The sequence below is a fragment of the Elephas maximus genome, chromosome 5, assembly GCF_024166365.1.
Source record: "Elephas maximus indicus isolate mEleMax1 chromosome 5, mEleMax1 primary haplotype, whole genome shotgun sequence".
Classification (NCBI taxonomy): domain Eukaryota; kingdom Metazoa; phylum Chordata; class Mammalia; order Proboscidea; family Elephantidae; genus Elephas; species Elephas maximus.
Window position 1 is genome coordinate 59,849,097 of NC_064823.1, and position 19,915 is coordinate 59,869,011.

Sequence of the window (19,915 nt, forward strand, 5' to 3'; positions counted from 1 at the left end):
AGATCCCTCCTCAAAGAGGGTTTGTGGGCCAAAAGCGTTAGCAGCACCTGGGAGCTTGTTAAAAAAAAAAAAAAAAAAAAACAGCAAACCCAGTGCCGTCAAGTCCATTTATACAACAGAATAGAACTGCCCCATATGGTTTCCAAGGAGTTGCTGATCGATTTGAACTGCCAACCGTTTGGTTAGCAGCTGTTGCTCTTAACCACTGCATTAAGAAGGCTCCGGAGCTTGCTGGACATGCAAATTTATTGGCCCCACCCCAGCCCGGCTAAATCAGAACCGCAGGAGGTGGGGTCTAGGAATATCTTCTAACCAGATCCCCAGGTATTTTGTTAGCACATTAAAGTGAGACACATTGATCTAGATCCAGAACAGTGGTTCTCCAGGAGTGGTCCTGGATCAGCAGCATCAGCTTCACCTGGGAACTTGTTTGAAATACAGATTTTCAGTCCGTTCCAGACCTACAAATTCAGGAACTCTGGGGGCCTCAGAAACCTATGTTTTAACAAGTTCTCCAGGGGATTCTGATACACACTAAAGCTTGATAACTATGGACCTAAAATGTGAAGAAGGCAGGCACAACTCAGGATAGTCGCCTTAACAAAACAGAAAGGATAAGCCAGGGTTTCCCAAATTGTGTTATGTAGAATAAGTTATTTACAGGTGTTATTTAAATAAAGGAGTTCATGATCAAATTTACTTGGGAAATGCATAGTTAAAACCGTTAATCATTCTTATTTTTCATGGCAAGACTATTCAGCTTAAATATTCATTGTGAATCTTTGAGATAGCTGATGTTGTTTTTAGGTGCCATGAGTCGATTCTGACTCATAGTGACCCTACGTATGACACAATGAAACACTGCTTGGTCTTGTGTCATCATCACAATCATTGCTGTGTTTGAGTCCATTGCTGTAGTCACTGTGTCAATCCATCTTGTTGAGGGTCCTCCTCTTTTTCATCTTTACCAAGCATGATGTCCTTCTCCAGGGACTGTTTTCTCCTGAAAACCTGTCCAAAGTACATGAGATGAAGTCTTGCCTTTCTTGCTTCTAAGGAACATTCTGGCTATATGTCTTCCAAGATAGACTTGTTCACTCTTCTGGCAGTCCATGGTATAGTCGATATTCTATGTCAACACTGTAATTCAAAGGTATCAATTCTTCTTTGGTCTTCCTTATTCATTGTCCGTCTTTCCCATGTACATGAGTAATACTCAAATTTATTTGATTTTGGACGTTTGGATAATACTTGTTAGTATCTCCTAGAAAGAGACTGGTTAAGATGCTCAGAGATCTGGTACATTCACATACCCTGTTTCACTTAAAAGGAGGCCTGGTGTTGCGTTGGTTATGCACTCAGCTGCTAACCGAAAGGTTAGTGGTTCAAACTCACTAGCTGCTCTGTGGGAGAAAGATGTGGCAGTTGGCTTCCGTAAAGATTACAGCCTTGGAAGCCCTATGGGGGCAGCTCTACTCTTTCCTATAGGGTCACTGTCAGTCGGAATCAACTTGATGGCAATGGGTTCCAACAGGACTCTTTTAAGACTCCCTAAATTTCTCCAAGACACTCAAGAATTATTATCCCCCAAGATAGCGAAGGAGGGACACACCAGTGAAGAAACACAGGCTGAACCGTGTGATGCAGCTTTTCTAATGTCATAAATGAGGGAATGCCAGTTAAAGAAGTGGGCCTGGCAAGCAATTGCCCCAGTGCCAAACCATGAGCAACTCTAAAACATCACTGGAAATGTCATGATGTGGACAAAAGTGTAGTTTACTAGGAGAGTTCTTGGTGTGAGACCTTCATGGAGTGGAGGGGATACTCTGATAAGAATTTTAGAGTCGGGGGTTGAGACTTCTATGGAAGATTCCAGAGTACCACCAGGTAACTCTTGGCTGAGGGCTGCTTTAGGGAGTGGGGTGGGCAAGTTTGGGGCAGTTAAATGGATCAGAGCATTTTAAGAGGCCAATTCATGCTTCCAGTGACTCTTCACTCCCCCTTTCTCCCCAACATAGTGTTTAGCCCCTCCTCTAAATAAATGTTGAATAGTAATTTTTAAAAAAAGCATTAATATTGATTTAGAGGTGATCTAAACTATGAGCCAGCCTGGGGCACCCCCATGTATAAGTTCAATCTGAGTGTGGTCAAGAATCATGCTCAGGTAGGTCTATCAAATGGCAGGGCCTGTGTACCTCTTGAAGGAGCCCTGGTGGTGCAATGGTTAAAGAGCTCAACCACTAACAGAAAGATCGATGGTTGGAACTCACCAGCCGCTCTTCGAGAAAAAAGATGTGGCAGTCTGCTTCTGTAAAGATTACAGCCTTGGAAACCCTATGGGGCAGTTCTGCTCTGTCCTATATGGTCACCATGAGTCAGAATCCATTCTACTGCAATGGTGTCTTAGTTATCTAGTACTGCTATAACAGAAATACCACAAGTGGATGGCTTCAACAAAAAGAAATTTATTTTCTCATAGTCTAGTGGGCTTGAAGTCCAAATTCAGGGCAGCAGCTCCAGGGGAAAGCTTCCTTTCTCTGTTGACTCTGGAGGAAGGTTGTTCTCATCAATCTTCCCCTGGTCTAGGAGCTTCTCCACACAGGAACCTCCAGTCCAAAGATGTGCGCTGCTCCCAGGGCTGTTAGTACTGCTTTTTTTATAATGAAGAGTATATAGTAGTGGTAATTTTCCTGAGATTCAAATTCTTTTAATTTTATTTACTGCTTTCTTGGGAATATGAGGTCCCCCCTCTCTGCTTGCTTCCCTTTTATCTCTTGTAAGATAAAAGGTGGTGCAGGCCACACTCCTGGGGAACTCCCTTTACAGTGGATCAGAAATGTGACCTTAGTAAGGGTGTTACAATCCTACCCTAATCCTCTTTAACATAAAATTACAATCACAACATAGAGGACTACCACACAATACTGGGAATCATGGCCTAACCGAGTTGACACATATTTTGGGGGGACACAGTTCAATCCATGACAAATGGGTTGGATTGTTTTTGGTCTGTGTTCCCCCTGAACAACTTCTCCTTTTCATTGCTAACTCATGGGACCTAAGGTATCCAACTACTTTTTATTCCTCTGGAGTCTTTGGGAAGGAGGTAGCCTGATTTTAAGGAAGGTTAGCCTCAAGGTGGGTGCATTATGAAATGTGTGAAACTCAAGAACCATGAGTTGGAGCCTCATTTTTGTGTAGATTACACATTATCTTAGGTGATGCCTTCTGGGTGTATGAATTTTCTAAACTTTTGACAGGTTTGCTTTTATTTCTGTGAGATAAGCCCCCTCACTATGTTTCCCAGTTACTATGTTCTCATGAGAAGGTACTTACAGGGAGAATAAGCTATCCCCAGTCTTCTTTCAGCCACAGTGGCCATTTTCTCCCTGATGCCATTCATTGTTTCCAGGTGTTACTGGCTCCCTGCTTTTCTAGCTTTTGAATATTAAACAGCAGCTTTGCAGTAAGGAATAATGCACTGTAGTGGTACTTTTCAAGAGACTTGAACTCCTATTGGTTATTCTTAGTCTGCATTCAATCTTCGGGCCCAGTCACTGCTTGCACGTGTAAGAGGTGGAATGAACCACTGTAAGCATTTCTGCAGTATTCTAGGGGTATTAGCACTGCTTTTGTTATAATGAAGAATATATAGTAGTGGTAATTTTGCTGAGGTTCAAATTTTTTAAATTTTATTTATTTGGCCTGTCAGTACTGCTTTTGCGGTGATAAAGAATGCATTCTAGTGGTAATTTTCCTGAGATAAAAAATCCCTTGGCTCTATTTATTTGGGATGTAAGTACTGCTTTAGCAATAAGAAAGAATGTATTGTACCATGTTTTGAAAAGTTTCATGAAAAATTATGAAAAGGCTACGGAGACAGAGACTAGAATAAAATGTATGTGTAGTCATTGCCAGGTGCCTTCATGTTTTACAAATTTTCAAGAAATAAAAAAAGAATAAAGTAAAAACTGATTTTATCATTGACTCATATTGGTAGGATTTACTACATCCAGTGTCCACTGGAACATATGTTGTCCCAGATAATGGGTATCAAAATCCATAACTCATAACAAAAATTCTGAATTGGTCCTTTAATCAGTCTTCCATTAGTGAACACATAGTATCAACAATAAATTTAAAGGAGAAAATAATTGGGTCTGCAACTGGTTAAGCACCTTACTCATAATATATTTACATATAATAGCTGTATTCAATTATTACTGGTTAATGCTGTACTTTGACAACAGCTTAATTTGGTCTTGAGATAAACTGAACTGTAGGTCTTGAACATATTCCACTGTCTCCCCTTCCTCGTAGTGTGAGAATAAATTTATTAGTGTAAGAATGAACTTTATTACAATCCTTCCAAAAGATTTTTTAGTGATTTTTCCCTCTTTTTTATTTTGGGTAACCAAACATTTTCAGAATACTTCTGTTACAGCCTGGAACTCAAGCAAGCACTGTAACCAAGTCATGGATCTCAAAGAAGTTTGAAGTCAAGCCACACAAGTTTTTCAAATATACTAAAAGCAATTGTTAGAAGTCTAAGACACTCTATTTCATCAACATTGTTTTTGTCTAAACCAGTTTTAGAACCTAAGCACTTTAGATTTCACCTATAACGGTCCATTCACATATTTCTTAATATGTCTCATTTTCTGAACAAAGGATTAACAACTTTAATGTAAGAAGCAGGTGTGAGCACTCTAGATAGGTCAAATCTTTAACACCACCCAGACAAGTCTATAATTTCTGGGCAGAGTACATGGCATGCATGAATTTTGTTTCAATATGTTTTCCATAGCAATAGCTTAGAAAGTCACATAACCATATCCTACCCATACTTCCATTTCTAGTGGCAGAAGTATTTCCGATGATTGAAAGGTCATGCAAAACAGATGTGAGGGCAGCTGGATTTTCCAGCTATGCTTCAGTGGACTTAGTAGTGGTGCCTGCAATTACCAAATAGCAAAGAGATTTTATTTCAATTGAGTAAAACCAAGAATCTTATGCAAACTTGTCAGTATAATTGGGCATATATGCAGTTTCTCTTCACGTGCGCTGAGGTCTCTCCTTTTCCTCTTCCCCTCCTCAGACTCACAGCCTGGAACTGAACCCAGTGCACTGCAAAGGTAACAACTAGCTGGCTGTCAATCATTCTGTTTTCAAACATCTTATAAATAGGTATTATTGGCCACTTTTTTTTTTTTTTTTAATGTGGAAGTAATTTTTTTTCTTTGCATTTCCTATGGTCTTCTCCTTTGTTCGGTATCACATTTGGTGGTACATACACTTCAAACCAACTTACTCTCATTATTCCTGCAGTTCTTTGTTTTATATCCCTCACGTGTGTACTGTGAAATGTAGTGAAAACACAAAGAACAGCAAATGGTGCGTTGCAGAGAGGTCAATCACATCACAAATACCCTTGAAGAACAGATGGTCCAATTGCAAACCTCCCAAATCTTGACATCTGTGTGGCAGGCAACTGCACAAGTCAGATGGGTGCAGTTTTTAAGGTTTAGTCTATCAAAATTAAGTCATTTCTAAAACTATCCTTTGCTAACAAAACATATGAGAATTGTTCTTGTTAAAAGCAGGGACTCTAAGGCTATGTGGATAATGTAATAAATATCCTCTGCAGTTTATTAAAAAATCAAAGTCTCAGATTTGCCATTTAATAACTGTATATTTCTGGAAAATAATTTCTCTGAGTTTCAGTTTTGTCATCTCCAAAATGTGGGTTAAATACTTGACTCGTAGTTTCTCCAATTAGAACCTTAGTGTGTACTAGTGTGTAACAGATATGTAAATATACCACAAAGACACAGAAATATAAACTATTATTATAGATCCTCTGGCTTGATCTCATGGTTTAGTTTATTGTGAAGAGAAAATTGTTAATATCCTTGTTTTCTGTTACTGAATATGAAATGAATATGAATGATTTAAGTTTCTACAGAAGAACTTCTATAAACTGAAATCCTAATTAACATGAACCATCAATTAAAAGGGTTTTTGTCATTTCGATTGTAGGAAAAGCATAAAAATATAATAAAGTGAACTTATAAAAAACCTCTTTGGTTATATCTTAATATATATATATCCAACTAAATCTCTTAAATATTCAGAACTATTTAGTTATCCTGAGTATTTGGATGGTAGACCTTGAAGAGTCAATTGTGACAAAAGAGAAAAAAGAATTTGCAGACTTCCCAGTTCACCAGGAATATGCACTGATGTTCTGGGTAAGATATATTTCCACTTAGCTGAGAATCTTAAGTTTTATTTTGTACCCAGATGTATCAATTATCTATTTACTGATTTTCGGCTCCAAATTCACCCTTCAGTACTTGTTCTGTGATATTATTCTCCTTTTTAATGGGCATGATGTCAAGAGGTGCCAAAGGGTTGCTACAGGGTAAGGTGGCTTCTCTTCCGGGCTTCAGTTGCTGCGTTTTGCTTTCTTGTGCTCCTCCTGCACGGTTTGCCAACGGTACGTGCATGGAAGGGCATCCAGTGGTACCCTGGCCGAGCTGTGTCTCCAGGGTGAGCAGTTCCTCAATGACTTCATGTTGGTGACCTGGCCTGGTGACCACCTTGCCACTGCTCTTTTGACCTGGATACTGTGTGTTCGAGGCCTCACGCAGGCAGCAACACCTCAACTCCTCTTGGTCAAATGCCCATCAACCTTTGCTTCCATCATGGCGGGTTGTTTCCTCCTTGCCCAGCAACTGAGGACCAGCTCTGGCCTTAGCAACCCCCAAACTTCTCTGCCATTTAGTAGAATTCAAGCACATTTTTGCCAACAAGGTCTGAACCCCAGCCTCGAGAAAGGGATCCCCCCTTCCAAGTGTGTCCTTCCTTAGGTACTTTCTCTGGGCCCTATGTTACCCTCTAGAGTTCTCCTTACATTTTCATACCCCTTGCCTGTTGCTGGAGAGTCAATTCTGACTGATATCGACCCTATAGAACAGAGTAGAATTGCCCCACAGAGTTTCCAAGAAGTGCCTGGTGGATCTGAACTGCCAACCTATTGGTTGGCAGCTGTAGCACTTAACCACTATGCCACCAGGGTTTCCTACATTTTCATAGTTACTCTCTCATCATAGTTTAATAATTCTTTAAACGTCTGCTTAAATTACTGTGTGGTTTTGTTTCCTGATTGGACCAAACTGATACCCCAGGAATAATTAAACATATTTTTTTCCCTAAGCCCTAATTCATTATCTAAGCTGTGGTGGTGCCATGGTTAACCCAAAGCTCAGCGGTTAGCCTACCAGCCACTCTGCAGCAGAAAAGACCTGATAATCTGCTCCCATAAAGATTACAACCTAGGAAACTCTATGGGGCAATTCTATTCTATCCTATCGGGTTGCTATGAGTTGAAATAGACTCGATGACACAGTACAAATGACAATTTATTACCTACGTTATACAGTTAAGATCATGTAGAACTTCTTGGATATTCAGGCATAACCAAACTATAATAGATTCACATCACTGATTTATTTATATCTTTTCTCAGGACAGAAAGACTGGGTTCACTTCAGTGCTACCCAACGTTGTAATTAAGGTTACTTTCATTCAATGAATTTATACTGGTGCCAGAAATATTACTAAGCAGCAGTATAATGATTTAGCAGAGCGAAATGGTTTCAGCTGATAAAACCAGAATTAATTTAACTTACATTTCTAAGTTCACACTCGAGAAGCTCCAGGGAATCTGCTGTCCATTTCACTGAACCAAGAAGGCCTGAGATTGTCAGGGTTTTTAAGCAAACAGGGAAGAAAGCTTCCGGGGTCAGATGATGTTAATATAGGGTCATCTAAACAAAGCCATTCATGCTTCGCAAAACTAATACTGGCATGATAAGTTCAATTTACCGTCCTTTTTACTAAGGGAACAATTTGGCATGTTAGTGATACCCTAGGAAAAAAAAATCAAGACACACCTAAAGATATATAAAAAATAGTCTGTTAAAATATTTTAAACATAAAGAACGGTGTTTTTGAATAAGTTAGAATAGCATGAGCTGTGTATGCTTTACCAGCAAAACAAAGGAAAAAGAAAAAAAAGAAAACAAACCCAGGTATATTTAAACTAGAGAGCAAAGGTGACAATTTAGAACAAAAAGATGAAAATATAATTTGGAATTCAATTTTGAAACAGGAACTTTGTCCTTTGAAACATGGATGCATAAGAGACAATGTCACTCAATGCCTGGCACAGAAGTAGTTTTCCTTGGGAGCTATAATTTGCCTGCAGAGAAATTGAAAAATTACACTCTCTGTGAATTCTAAATTGCTTTATTTTCCTGAGGTCAGTGATCAGTGGTTTTCTGACATGGAAATGTCTTATTCTTCTAAACTAAGCAACAGCTCCAAGCTTTATCATGTGTGATTACATGCAGTTACAACAACAGGAATAAAATTGCCTTCTTGGCAAACTTTCATTTAATAGGCCCCCCCCCCGCCCCAGCGCTTTGCCATTAGGGCCAATCACTAAACTCACCTTATTTTCCCCAACTCTGTGTTCAAAGTGTAGAAGCCACACCTCTCTTAATCTTGCCACCTACTCAGGCAGCTTCTAAGTCATGGAATAAAGAGTAAAAGTTCAATAATATAATACAAATGGTTTATTCTAAATTTTCTTCATAAAATAAACAGTTGAATCAGGTTCTTACATTAAATTAATATGCATATCTCCTTAGTGTGATAAATATACAAGTCGATTTTTACTTTTGGAAAGAAAAGGGATTCTCCCACAGATTTTTGGGGTTGGTACTTACTGAGTTAAATACTTGCATTCATACGTACAACATAAAATTTTATCAGTCTGAGACTGCTGTTAGGTAGCCATGTGTCCTAGCCCCTTTCCTCTTTTAAATTTTAAACGCTGCAAAGGAACCATTTTCCCTATGAGGCTCCAACACTTGGGATGGAACCTTCTCTGTGGAATGTCGACACCCTATTAATTAGTGGTTATGAGTGGGAGCTGCTCTCTCTCAGCAACTCCTATTCTGCCATCAGTCAAGTGTGATTCTGTAATAAATTTCCACAAAGCAAACTATTTCTGGTAATTCTCCCTAATTAACACCAGGCCTGCTAATAATACATCAGTACCTATGTGTTTCTGATATAACCAAGATCTTGTCTGAGAGTACCCAAAAAGGAAACGGCCAACCTCAGTTAAGCTTTTTCTGGCAAAAAAGATTTTATATGTAGTTCTGTAAGAAAGCCTTTGATAATATTATATTGGGGTATTTTGACCAGAAAACACTGAGCAACAGGGAGGCTTGTTCTGGTTTGAGCCCTGAATGGGGATTTATTTTGAACACACACTGTTGAGTCTTAAGCCTATAAATCTTGTACTGGATTACTGTTCCTTAACGAAGGAATGACAGATCTCTTATTTTGTCGGTGCATTTTAATGTGCAATGACGTGATTGATAGAAACCAAACAGCAGCTATTAAAATGTCAGATGCAGACTTGATGCCCCTAAAATTTGGCTTCTGGAGTTTAATATACTGTGAGCAAATAGACTTGAATTTGTCTTTTATTCCTAATATGCAGCCTGCAACAGAAACACTCCTCTTAATTTATACAGTGGGGAAAAAAATCTTACTAAAACCAATAAACAAATGAGGAAGAGGTGAACCTACCTAGGTATGGAATAGTTAGCAAATGTGATTGGGATGAGTTAAGCATGAAGTAATATACCTTGGTTACAAAGGTAACTAAGGCAAAATGTAGATTATGAGTTATGGTGTTTGAATATAATACAATACTTAATATGATAGGCTATTCCAATAAATGACTTGAGTAATATATTTTTTAAATTCTACCTACTTATTCAGAAATATTTATTGTGTATATTCCACATATAGAGCATAAAAATGAATAAAAGTAGAATAAATGTGACAGTATTTTCAAATGTTTCACTTCTAGGACATTCTGATAGGCAAATATCATAAAAAAAGGATTCTTCTGAAAATTATACATCTCATTCTATCCTGTGATTATGGCACATGGCTTTCTCATCGTGATTTGTAATGGAAACATTCACCACCCACAAAGAAAAACCAGGAGAGCTTGTCCACATCACTGCAGTCATTTATTTATTATGTGCACATTAAGGTATTACTTTACCAATTATATTTCTCTTGTGATTTTTCAGTTAGAAAATGTATCTAAAAGCAAAACAGCACAGATATATAAAAATTTTAAAAACTTAAAAGAAACAGAAGTTAGAGATTAACAGATAAGGCAAATGATACATTGAGAATCCAAATCTAAACATTTGGGGGTAAGTGGGAGGGGGACACACTAAGGCCAGATTAGATTTGTGAAAATTATTCAGTATATTTTTCCTTATGTCTGAAAAGCCTCTCCCTTCACCAGGGATGACTAAACTGCAAATGTCACAAAAATGTTAATATAATGCCACATTTACTCTTGAACAGAGAAAGGAAGAATTCTTTCCTATAAAAGTGGTCCTAATAGAGTACCCCTTGAAATGGTACCATGAATACATTTTTACCACAGGTAATTTTAAACACAACACTGCATTAATATTTTAAAGTTTAAACTCTTCTATTTGTTTTAATACTGTGACTATCCCAAATGATTTAGGTTTTAGTCTTAGATTTTAAATGTAATCTGAATTCATAGAACATATGTTTGCTACCATAAACATAAGCAGAGGGAAAGTTTATGTTGCTACTTCAGAGGGTAACATTCGAACCATTTAAGTCTAGAGAATTTTTATAAATCTGAACCTATCACTAAAATCCTGAAATTGGGAAATCTAAGTAGGAGAAATTTTAGAGTGATGTCCTGTGATTTTAATGTGTGTTATTATCAAGTACAGCATTCTAAGATACACATCTAGAGAGACTAACAGTGAATGCTCTACAGTGAAGAAGTAATAATAAAAAACGCTACTGACATGGAATATTTATATTCAGGAAAATAAATATTCAGGGAGCTCACCAGAAGAATAAAGTGCTCTGCCAGTTATTAAAAGATTAACGCTGGTGTATTAAATATGGCATTCCCCACTGGAAAATACAGAGATTCTTCTGGGATATGTTCAGTATTTATTTCACAGGATTAACTGTTTTAAGAACAAATATAAAGCTCTGCCACAGAAGAGGGGGGCAAAGCACAAAGACAAAATGATTTGGAAGCATCATTACCCTTTTAGGGATAAAATTTAGAGAAATGCAAAATTATGCTCCATGAATAAATGTAGAAAGAAAGGTCTAATGAAAATAAAATCCTTAATGTAAGATAACTTTGTAAGAAATCCAGGTCAAATTCTTTGAAGAAAATACCCCATGCCATTGACTTATCAAATATGATCCTGGCATAAAATCTATTAAGGCAAAACCAAACAAAAATTTCTACCACACTAAAAGAAAACCACCAATTTATTTTGTACTATATAAAGCAAAAGTCTGACATTAAGATACGTGACAATGGTCAGCAGCCAGCATGTCTTCTGTAGGTGGTTTCAGCAGCAATGAGAAATAATGCACAATCAGTTCCAGCACGTTATTTCCAAAGAAACTTCCTGCCTCCCCACAAGATGCAGGGTGAGGAGGTAGTTTTGGGTTTTTTTTTTTTTTATTTATTGGTAGAGCACTCAGTTTGCCACTTTGTGTCCCCCTTCCAATTCTTTTATCCCCAGTTAATTATTATCTGAATATGATATAAATCCGCTAGACCATAAATTAACAGCTTTCAGGACAGATGCCTTCAAAGTTCTTAGGGAGGTTAAACAAATATTGTCCCTCTATAACAAACATGCGCACAATGGAAGTGAAGTTGTTAGTGAGTGATGGGGCAGGAAGGACTTCAGGATCTGTCTCAACTTTAAAAGCTCACTACCCCAAACAGATTTATATTGTAATTTAGTGGGATCATGGCTTTTCATTCATTCTAGAAGCAGAGAAAAATTATCAAATGCCATAATCTTTTTTCTCACTGAGCAAATATCAACAGGATCCACTATTTTACCACAGTTATTTCTCTATCCCTATGTAGTATCTACATAATTCTGTGCCCAAATTAGGAAAACAAATAACGGGCCCACCTGAGTAATTAATCACGTTCCCGTTCTACACTACCAAACTTCTGTGAATAAAAGCTATCCAAACTTCATGATTACATTGGAAGTAGTTCACTTATTACTGAGAGAAAAAAAAGAAACTAAACCCCTTGCCCTTGAGTCGATTCTGACCCATAGTGACCCTAAAGGACAGAGTAGAACTGTCCCATAGGGTTTCCAAGCAGTGCCAGGTGGATTCGAACTGCTGACCTTTTGGTTAGCAGCCACAGTTCTTAAGCACTACACCATCAGGGTTTCCTAGAGAACTATTAAAAAAAAAAAATCTAGATCTTATCACATGCCCAAGTCAGTCTTCTGGTTATCTTTCTAATTAGAATTAAAGGAAAAACAAAACAAAACAGATTATTCTGCAAAAAGAGCTGTCAAACCCTCATTGGTCAACAGTAGATCTTTGAAACTGATCTAATTGATTTATTGTCTGAAAGGCGGAAATTTTTATTTTTTGGTACAATCCTCTGATTTACCATCAACTCCCAACAACATTCTTTTTTACTTAATCTCTTTAAAGAGACAGAAAACTAATTCAGGGCCCAAAGTTATTGGCACTTTACCTCAGTATAAGGGAAGAGGAAAAAATGGAGTTTGAATAATGAGGCGATGAAACATAGAAAACGAATAGAAACACTCAAAGTCTAATAAAAGGCAAAACTTTGAGATTTATAAGCTATATGGTAGCTGCAGGGCGGGGTGGGAGAAAAATATAACATCTCTTCTAAGAATGATATTTTGATAAAAAAATTTCATTGGAAAAAAGTCTCATTAGCCTCTCCTATTAGAATGATCAACTGTAAGGAAACAAAATACTGTTTTTTAAAAATCAACACCTACTATTGATAAAACTCTGTTTAAACTCCTATTTAGTGTTTTAAAGATAGACACGTATTAGTTTTTAATGCAATGATTCTCTTAAGGACAAAGTATAAGGCACTTTCATTGCCTTTTACAGATTTATGCAAAACTAACAAGAAAGTATAATTATCTCAGCATAGAAGCTGAAGTTTTTACTCTAAAATTTAATTCTTCACTAATTCTAAGAGGAGTTTAAGAGTCAACCAGGAAATTGGTTTTTATAAAAGCTATTTCATGGGCAGAAAACACAGGGAAAAAAAGTAATAATAAATGCCAAACTGTCTCTTTACTTTATGAAGCCAAACATGTCCTCATAGACTTGGTTTTTAAAGCTGGAACTTATCCCTTCAGGGCCACTATTATTTTTCAAACTCCATATAAATATTCCATCTAAAAATTAATTGGTAATTTTAATTCTGCTTCTCATCAAATTTCTTCTCTTCTCCTCAACTGTCGACTTTTAAAAATTCACAGAATGAGCATGTTTCTTGCAAAGTGGCTTGTCCTTTTTGGAGAAAAAGGTCTGACCTTCCAAACTTTCACAACACACCTGAAAAAGAAGCATTATTTAAGAGAATATCATTATTTTATCAAGTATGCCTCACAAAAGAAGGTGACTGTTCCCCCAACGGACAATATGGCAGAGCATTTTAGATGGCTTGTGTTAAGACACCCTGGTATTTCATGACTTCTATGACATTTCAGGTAATCTTCCAAAAGTAATGAAGGCTGGCTTTTACCTGGAATATATTCTAATTTGTTTAAATCACTAATCGTTATTTTTCTTTATCGGAAGGAAAGCACTTAACCCTAACGAAAAAATTAGTATGTAAAGGGGTCACATTAAATGTACTTTTTCTCCCTAAATTCTAATCAATACATTAAATCTACTTCCTATTATGTAGAACCAAAGTACTGAAAACAAAAGCTCAACTTAATTGCTTTGCCAAACTTTCTCAAGCCCAACTTTAGCTTGCCCTCAAATATACAGGCATAGGATACTTGGTACTTCTTTTTGATTTCTTTGTCTCTTATAGTGAGAACTCTGGTCAACATCTGGCTGCTGGATTTTTATATAGTCAGTTAACTATCCACGTTTATGTCTTCTTGTCTTTCCTACTGCCTTTGTTAATTATAATGCTCACAAGCAGCTCTAACTGAGAAGAAGAGAAGGAGACTCATCTCAAAGCAGTTGTTTATAGGTTTTATAAAGTCTAAAGTATGGATGAGTTAAATAAAGACAGGGTTCAAGGGTCATGTCTGGAAAAATCATTTGACTTCAATTAACATTACTTTTTTTTCCTACAATAAAATGGGAATTGAGAATTGTTAGCTACATTAAATCTAATAAAAAATCACACATCTAAAGAAAGCACCTTTACTGGATATTTATTTTCTAAATTAAAATAATAATTTTAAAAAATCCTTAGGTTAATATTAATTTCTAAATCTCTCCCTAGTATTAAAAATAAAGTAAAAATATTAATAAAGTATCAAATGAAACTGGTCAATATTTTACTACATATTGACAATAGGCTCAAAAAGGAAAGAATATTCATGGTCTATTGCTAATGACCATAAATATTTTTTTCTCTTTAAACCAGTAATAAACATGTAGTAAAATATTTACCTATTTCACCGCTAAGGAGGGAAATGGATCAACATATAGTTTACTCCCAGTGTTAATTCAACAACAGATTTTTGTAATTGTGTATTTCTACTTTAAGAGGTACCTAATGTTTCCTAAAACTACTAAACCATTCCTTACATAAGAAAACAGCTTAAAAAAGTAAAGGGATCTTACAGTTTTAAGGCGTACATATCTGCTCTGTATAGACAAAAGAGCCCTATTAATAGTATTTTCTCTAAAGGGGTATGCATCTTATTGTATGCTCGATAATTTCAAAAGGTGCCAAAATTTTTATTAGACAACTTCTAAAATCACTGTAAAAATATTTTTTTTTCTCAAAATTTGAAGAACTGAATGATATTAAGAGCTGTTATTTCCATGAATTCCTTAGGCTAGAACTGGCTGTGCTGTGCTCCTTTACTTAGAAAACAGAGTTTACTTACTGAGCATACAAAGCAAGTGTCATGCCAAGTAGAGCCCAGAGCTTCCAGGAACATGTCTCCAGCTTCTATGGGAAATTCACATCCACGGCATATGGTACCAAAGAGAGCGTAATAATCTGTATTGGGGGGACAAAGGAGAAACGTAATTTAAATACAACAAAGTGAACCATCTATCTATTCATTCACTCACTCAAATTCACTTAACAAACACCTGAACATGCAAAATTTAAACATAAGGCATTCTTCTGTTTTGTTTTGTACTCCTAACTTGGTGCATTTCTGAGTACTTTAAGATCTTACATTGGTTTACCATGCTGGGATAAAAAAGAACCTTCTATTTGAAAGATAGCTTAAGGAAATATACATATATTTGAGGGCCACAAGCAATTAGCAGATGTAAACAAAAGTAATACATTTTTGAAATATTAGCAAACCTGCTTAAAATTTCAAGACTTCAAGGACTAAAGCCAGGCACAGGGTGAAGCTCCTTTGCCTTGTTAAATGAAGAAGAGAGGGCCTAATCATTTAAAGAGATGTTACGGAAGTTTAAAGATCTGACTCCTTTACTAGGCTGCAAGATTGCGGAGAGCAGGTACAGTGACTTTCCTCATCTTTATATTCCAAAAACTTAAAACAGCAGCTGCAAGTACTAGACTGCACATAATAAACACCTGTTAAACTCAACGGAAAATACAAAAGTGGTGGAAATGTTGACTTGGCCCACTCTCAGTATTGGCAAATTCCTTTATTGTAAATGTGTCCATACACAGCTTTGCCTTTTCATATGTGATTAGTTTCATACGAAAATACACTTTTAGAATGACAACAAAATCCAGATTAAATGAGATAATATGTGAAAAATCTTGGTAAACTGCAAAGCCATGTTTATTTCTATATGTAAACAATACTATCAGTGTTTAAAACTGATGGAAATAAAGATGATAGTAATTAAAAATTTTAAGGAAATGACATACCATACGTTGAGATATATGTTTAGCACGTTTCATGTTTCTCTTGGTAAAATTATTTACATGACTTAACATTTTTTATTATATTTTCCCATGTAATACTCTCACTTCTCTCTAATTACTTAAATGCCCAAATATATGTGAAGAAAAAACACTGTTCTCTGATAAGTTCTCGCTAGACATGACTATTCCAAAAAAATACAAGATTTCCAGTAATTAGCAACAGTAAGACTAATTGCTATAAATCAAGAATAAATGTCTAATACTGGCAAGTTCTGTAATGTATCTGACTTGGTGAGGAAAAAAAAAAAAGTTACAGGCAACTTCCATGAATAAGTGTCATGACTGAGTTTGTAGCTGGATTGTATTACAATATTAGCCACAATTCCTTTTGCTTTATTTTCTTTTCAATTTTATGACTTCATGATGCAAATTCTTAGCCAGAACTTTACACAGGTTGCTTATAAAACACTAAGAGGATTTCCTTCTGAAGAAAGTAGTTCTCACAAGACGTTTCTCTGCTGTTACTAAATAGGAAAGTATCTGCATTTTATATTCTTTTATGCAGATACTTTTACTACTGTGTTTACTCATGGTTCACTCTTTGGCCTTTCGACATTTTTAATTCAAAATGTTGGAGGAGAAAGTAGGCCATCATTTGCAACTTGATTCACTCGTCTTAGCAATCTTCACTATTCTGAGTTCCTCAGTACCATTTGCTCAGTACCTATCCATAAAGTCCTACTGCATTTCAGGCACTGTTTTAGGCAATGGGGTACAGTGATGAAGAAGACAGATGTGGCTACTCCTTCATGTGGAGTATATGCTCAGTGGAAACAAGATATCACCACTTATTATATTTAAAAAAATAAATGATAAATAATTTCAGATTGCGATAGGTGCCACGAAGGAAAGGAAACAGTCAAGTGATATAGGATAATGGTGTGTATAAGGGCGGGAGGTGTAAGGGTACTACATTACATAGGAGGGTAGTAGTTGTGATGAGACTTGAAGAGTAAGAAAGAACCACCAAAGAATATCTGGGGAAGAACATTCTGGTTAAAAGAAACAAGAAGTACAAAAGCCCTGAGACAGAAAAGATCTTAGCATGCTCAAAAATAGCAAAGAGGCCGAGTATGGTTAGAACCATGTACAAAAGGTAAAGTGTTAGGAGATGAGGTTGGAAAAGCAGTGGTAAGGGGTATGGTATAGTTTTTATTTTAGGGCCAAGTGGAAGCCATTGAAGGGTTTCAAACACAACCTGATTCACATGTTAAAACATTACCGTAACAGCGGCGTAGATACTATTTGAGGTTAGGGGGAAGAAGAGATATCATTTAGTTGTCTATTATAACGTCCAGGCAAAGGGTAAGAGTGAGTTAGATTTAATGGTGGCAATAAATTCAACATATGGAATTGTGAGGATTTCCTAATGGGACTGGATAAGGGAAGAACTAGAGCAAGAGCAGAATCCAAGAAGATGCCTAAGTTTTTGATTCGTGAACAGTGAGGCCATTTATTGAGATGGGGAAGACTGAGTTAAGAACAGGTTTGGTAGGTTAAAGAAAAACAAAAGTAAGAATAGGTCAAGTTTATCAGAAGCAACATTTAAATAAACCTTTGATAATATTATTCCCTTTCTATATGCAATTCTTTGAATTCTTAAAAAAAGGTTTTAAGGACTATATTAAATCTGGTATTAAAGAGCTTTACATGTGTTTTGGGTAGACAGGGATTATCTGATAGTCAGAATGTCTTGCAAAGCTTCTAAAACAAAACAAAACAAAAAAGCAATTCTTTCTTCAGGAAAATTAAGAGGAATTCCAAAATATGAAATATTTGGGTTGAATTAGGGTAGGCAGCCTGCAGCCAACCTGTTCTAAAATGGCCCATAGGGCACTTCACTGGAATTTCTGAGGCTTCCTCGTGGAGAGTCTGGAATAGATTTAGGTTGGTCCTAAGGAGCCAAAAGGGAGGTGAAAATAGAACATTAAGTGTGCAAAGAAGATTAGAGGATTAGAGTGATGTTGATTAGAAACTGACTGCTCCTTTGACTACCCTGCAATAGTCTCTTCTTCAAACACCACACCTTGAACTTCAAGGTAGAACTGCAATAAAACTTAGTCATGGGAATGAAGTGGCATGAGTGGAGGCATGATAAGGGAAAAATGTTTCATTTTTTGAAACATGTACGTGTAGTAGTAATATGTAAATAAGGGCAATATTAATAAATAAGTGTTACAAAAGTTTGCTTACAGCCTTTGAGAAGGAAATGTAGTAAATAGGTCCTTAAAGCCTGGTTTATTAAGAATAACTTTACTAAGCGAGCAATCCAAGCCAGGAGTACCTTCCCATTCCGTAATGGTAATAAGAGATTTGAAATTTATTTTCAAAGGAGTTGCCTTAAATAGGAAATCAATATCATATTCAAGAGTTAACCACTTTTCATGTTTATAACCACTCAAAATTCACTACTGGAGTGTAAGAGGTGGCTTTAAGGTACACAATTTGGTACAATTTATAGCCATAAATTATTGGGGATTCAAGCAAAAAATTTTTCCTACAAAGTCATGTTTACAGGTTCAAATCTTATAATGAAGTTGGGAGTATGTATTTTGACAAAGTCACATAAAAAGTTGACACAGTTTTTTTGCTATATATTTACAGCAACATTAACTGTCCCAAACACAATTAGGAAAACCACTCTGCCTAGTATTTTCTTTCAACTTAATAGCAATATGACGGTTAACGTTTTACATTTTTTCAAGACTTAAGACTAAAGGTTTCACAGTCTTACCTGTCTCACAGTAGGGTTCACCATCCTCCATGTGAAAAACATTATTACGAATGGGTTTTCCACAGGCTACACACACAAAGCAGGAAACATGCCAAGTTTGTTTCAAAGCACTGATGACCTCCTGGTACAGAAAGGTAATTGGATGTCAAAAAAGATAATAAATGCATATATGCTTATTTTAAATAGCTATACTAACACAGACCTGTAAAACTCACCCAATGTCGACACACATGCTTTTCCTTTGCCTTGAGTTTTTCCTTTAAAGGACAGACTCACAAATCACCTCAATCAATTCACTATAATATGTGGATTTTTCACAAACACACATCAATAAATTTATTTAAGGAATGATTACTATGTTGTTTAAACATTATACACGTGGTGAATAAACCAGGCATTTCATAAATGCTTGCTGCTGTATATTCTGCTTTCTTTCAAAGGGTGTCAGGAAACATTAATTTATAAACGCTTCACAGTATTATCTTGGAAATGTCATGTGGGAAGGGGGAAGCATTTTAAAACTAAAACAAACCTACACTTTGGTGCATTATGGAAGCAATAATACAATCAGTATAATCCAATCAGTCTGCACATGTTTAGGGTCTTGGAAATCAGCTGTAACCTGAGGACTCTACTAAGTGTGTACTCAAATGAGTGTCTAAAATTTAGACCATAAAACATGGATTCCAGTCAATACTGGCCCTACAGTTAAACACATCAAGCATAACAGACTTGGGGCAGATTCTAATTAGTTAAGTTTTGGGGAGTTGGTTTTGCAAGGAATTATTTCTTTGGATTGAGAGAAAGAGTTGGAGCCATTAAAAATCTTATTTTCAAAGAGCAGTTAATATATGGGAATATATTCTTTCATAATTTTTATTACAAAAAACCAGGACATTATACACATTATATACAAAATATGGTTACAATTTTGTAAATGAATAACTTATTGTTGTGGATTGAACCGTGTCCTCCCAAAATACGTACTGAGGTCCTAGTCCCTGTACCTGTGGCTGTGATCCTGTTTGGAAATAGGTTTTTCTTTTGTTAGGTTAATCAGGTCATACCAGAGTAGGGTGGGTACTAGA

The 19,915-nt window shown here is 36.3% G+C and overlaps 1 protein-coding gene across 4 annotated transcripts in view; it reads right to left on the bottom strand.

Annotated features, from left to right (window-relative positions):
* Nucleotides 1-19,915, bottom strand: part of PDLIM5 (PDZ and LIM domain 5) — a 1,027,106-nt gene that overhangs the window by 769,171 nt on the left and 238,020 nt on the right. For 3 of the 4 annotated variants that reach the window (XM_049885678.1, XM_049885680.1, XM_049885677.1), the window contains 3 exons: nucleotides 18,828-18,948; nucleotides 15,063-15,178; nucleotides 10,108-13,539 (listed from right to left, as the gene is read on the bottom strand). The exons of the other annotated variant lie outside the window; for it this stretch is intronic. In XM_049885678.1, coding sequence (XP_049741635.1) covers nucleotides 13,450-13,539; nucleotides 15,063-15,178; nucleotides 18,828-18,948 — 327 coding nt within the window. In that variant the 3' untranslated portion in view covers nucleotides 10,108-13,449. Of the gene's footprint in view, nucleotides 1-10,107; nucleotides 13,540-15,062; nucleotides 15,179-18,827; nucleotides 18,949-19,915 lie in introns of those variants that run through there. 4 annotated transcript variants of the gene reach the window in all.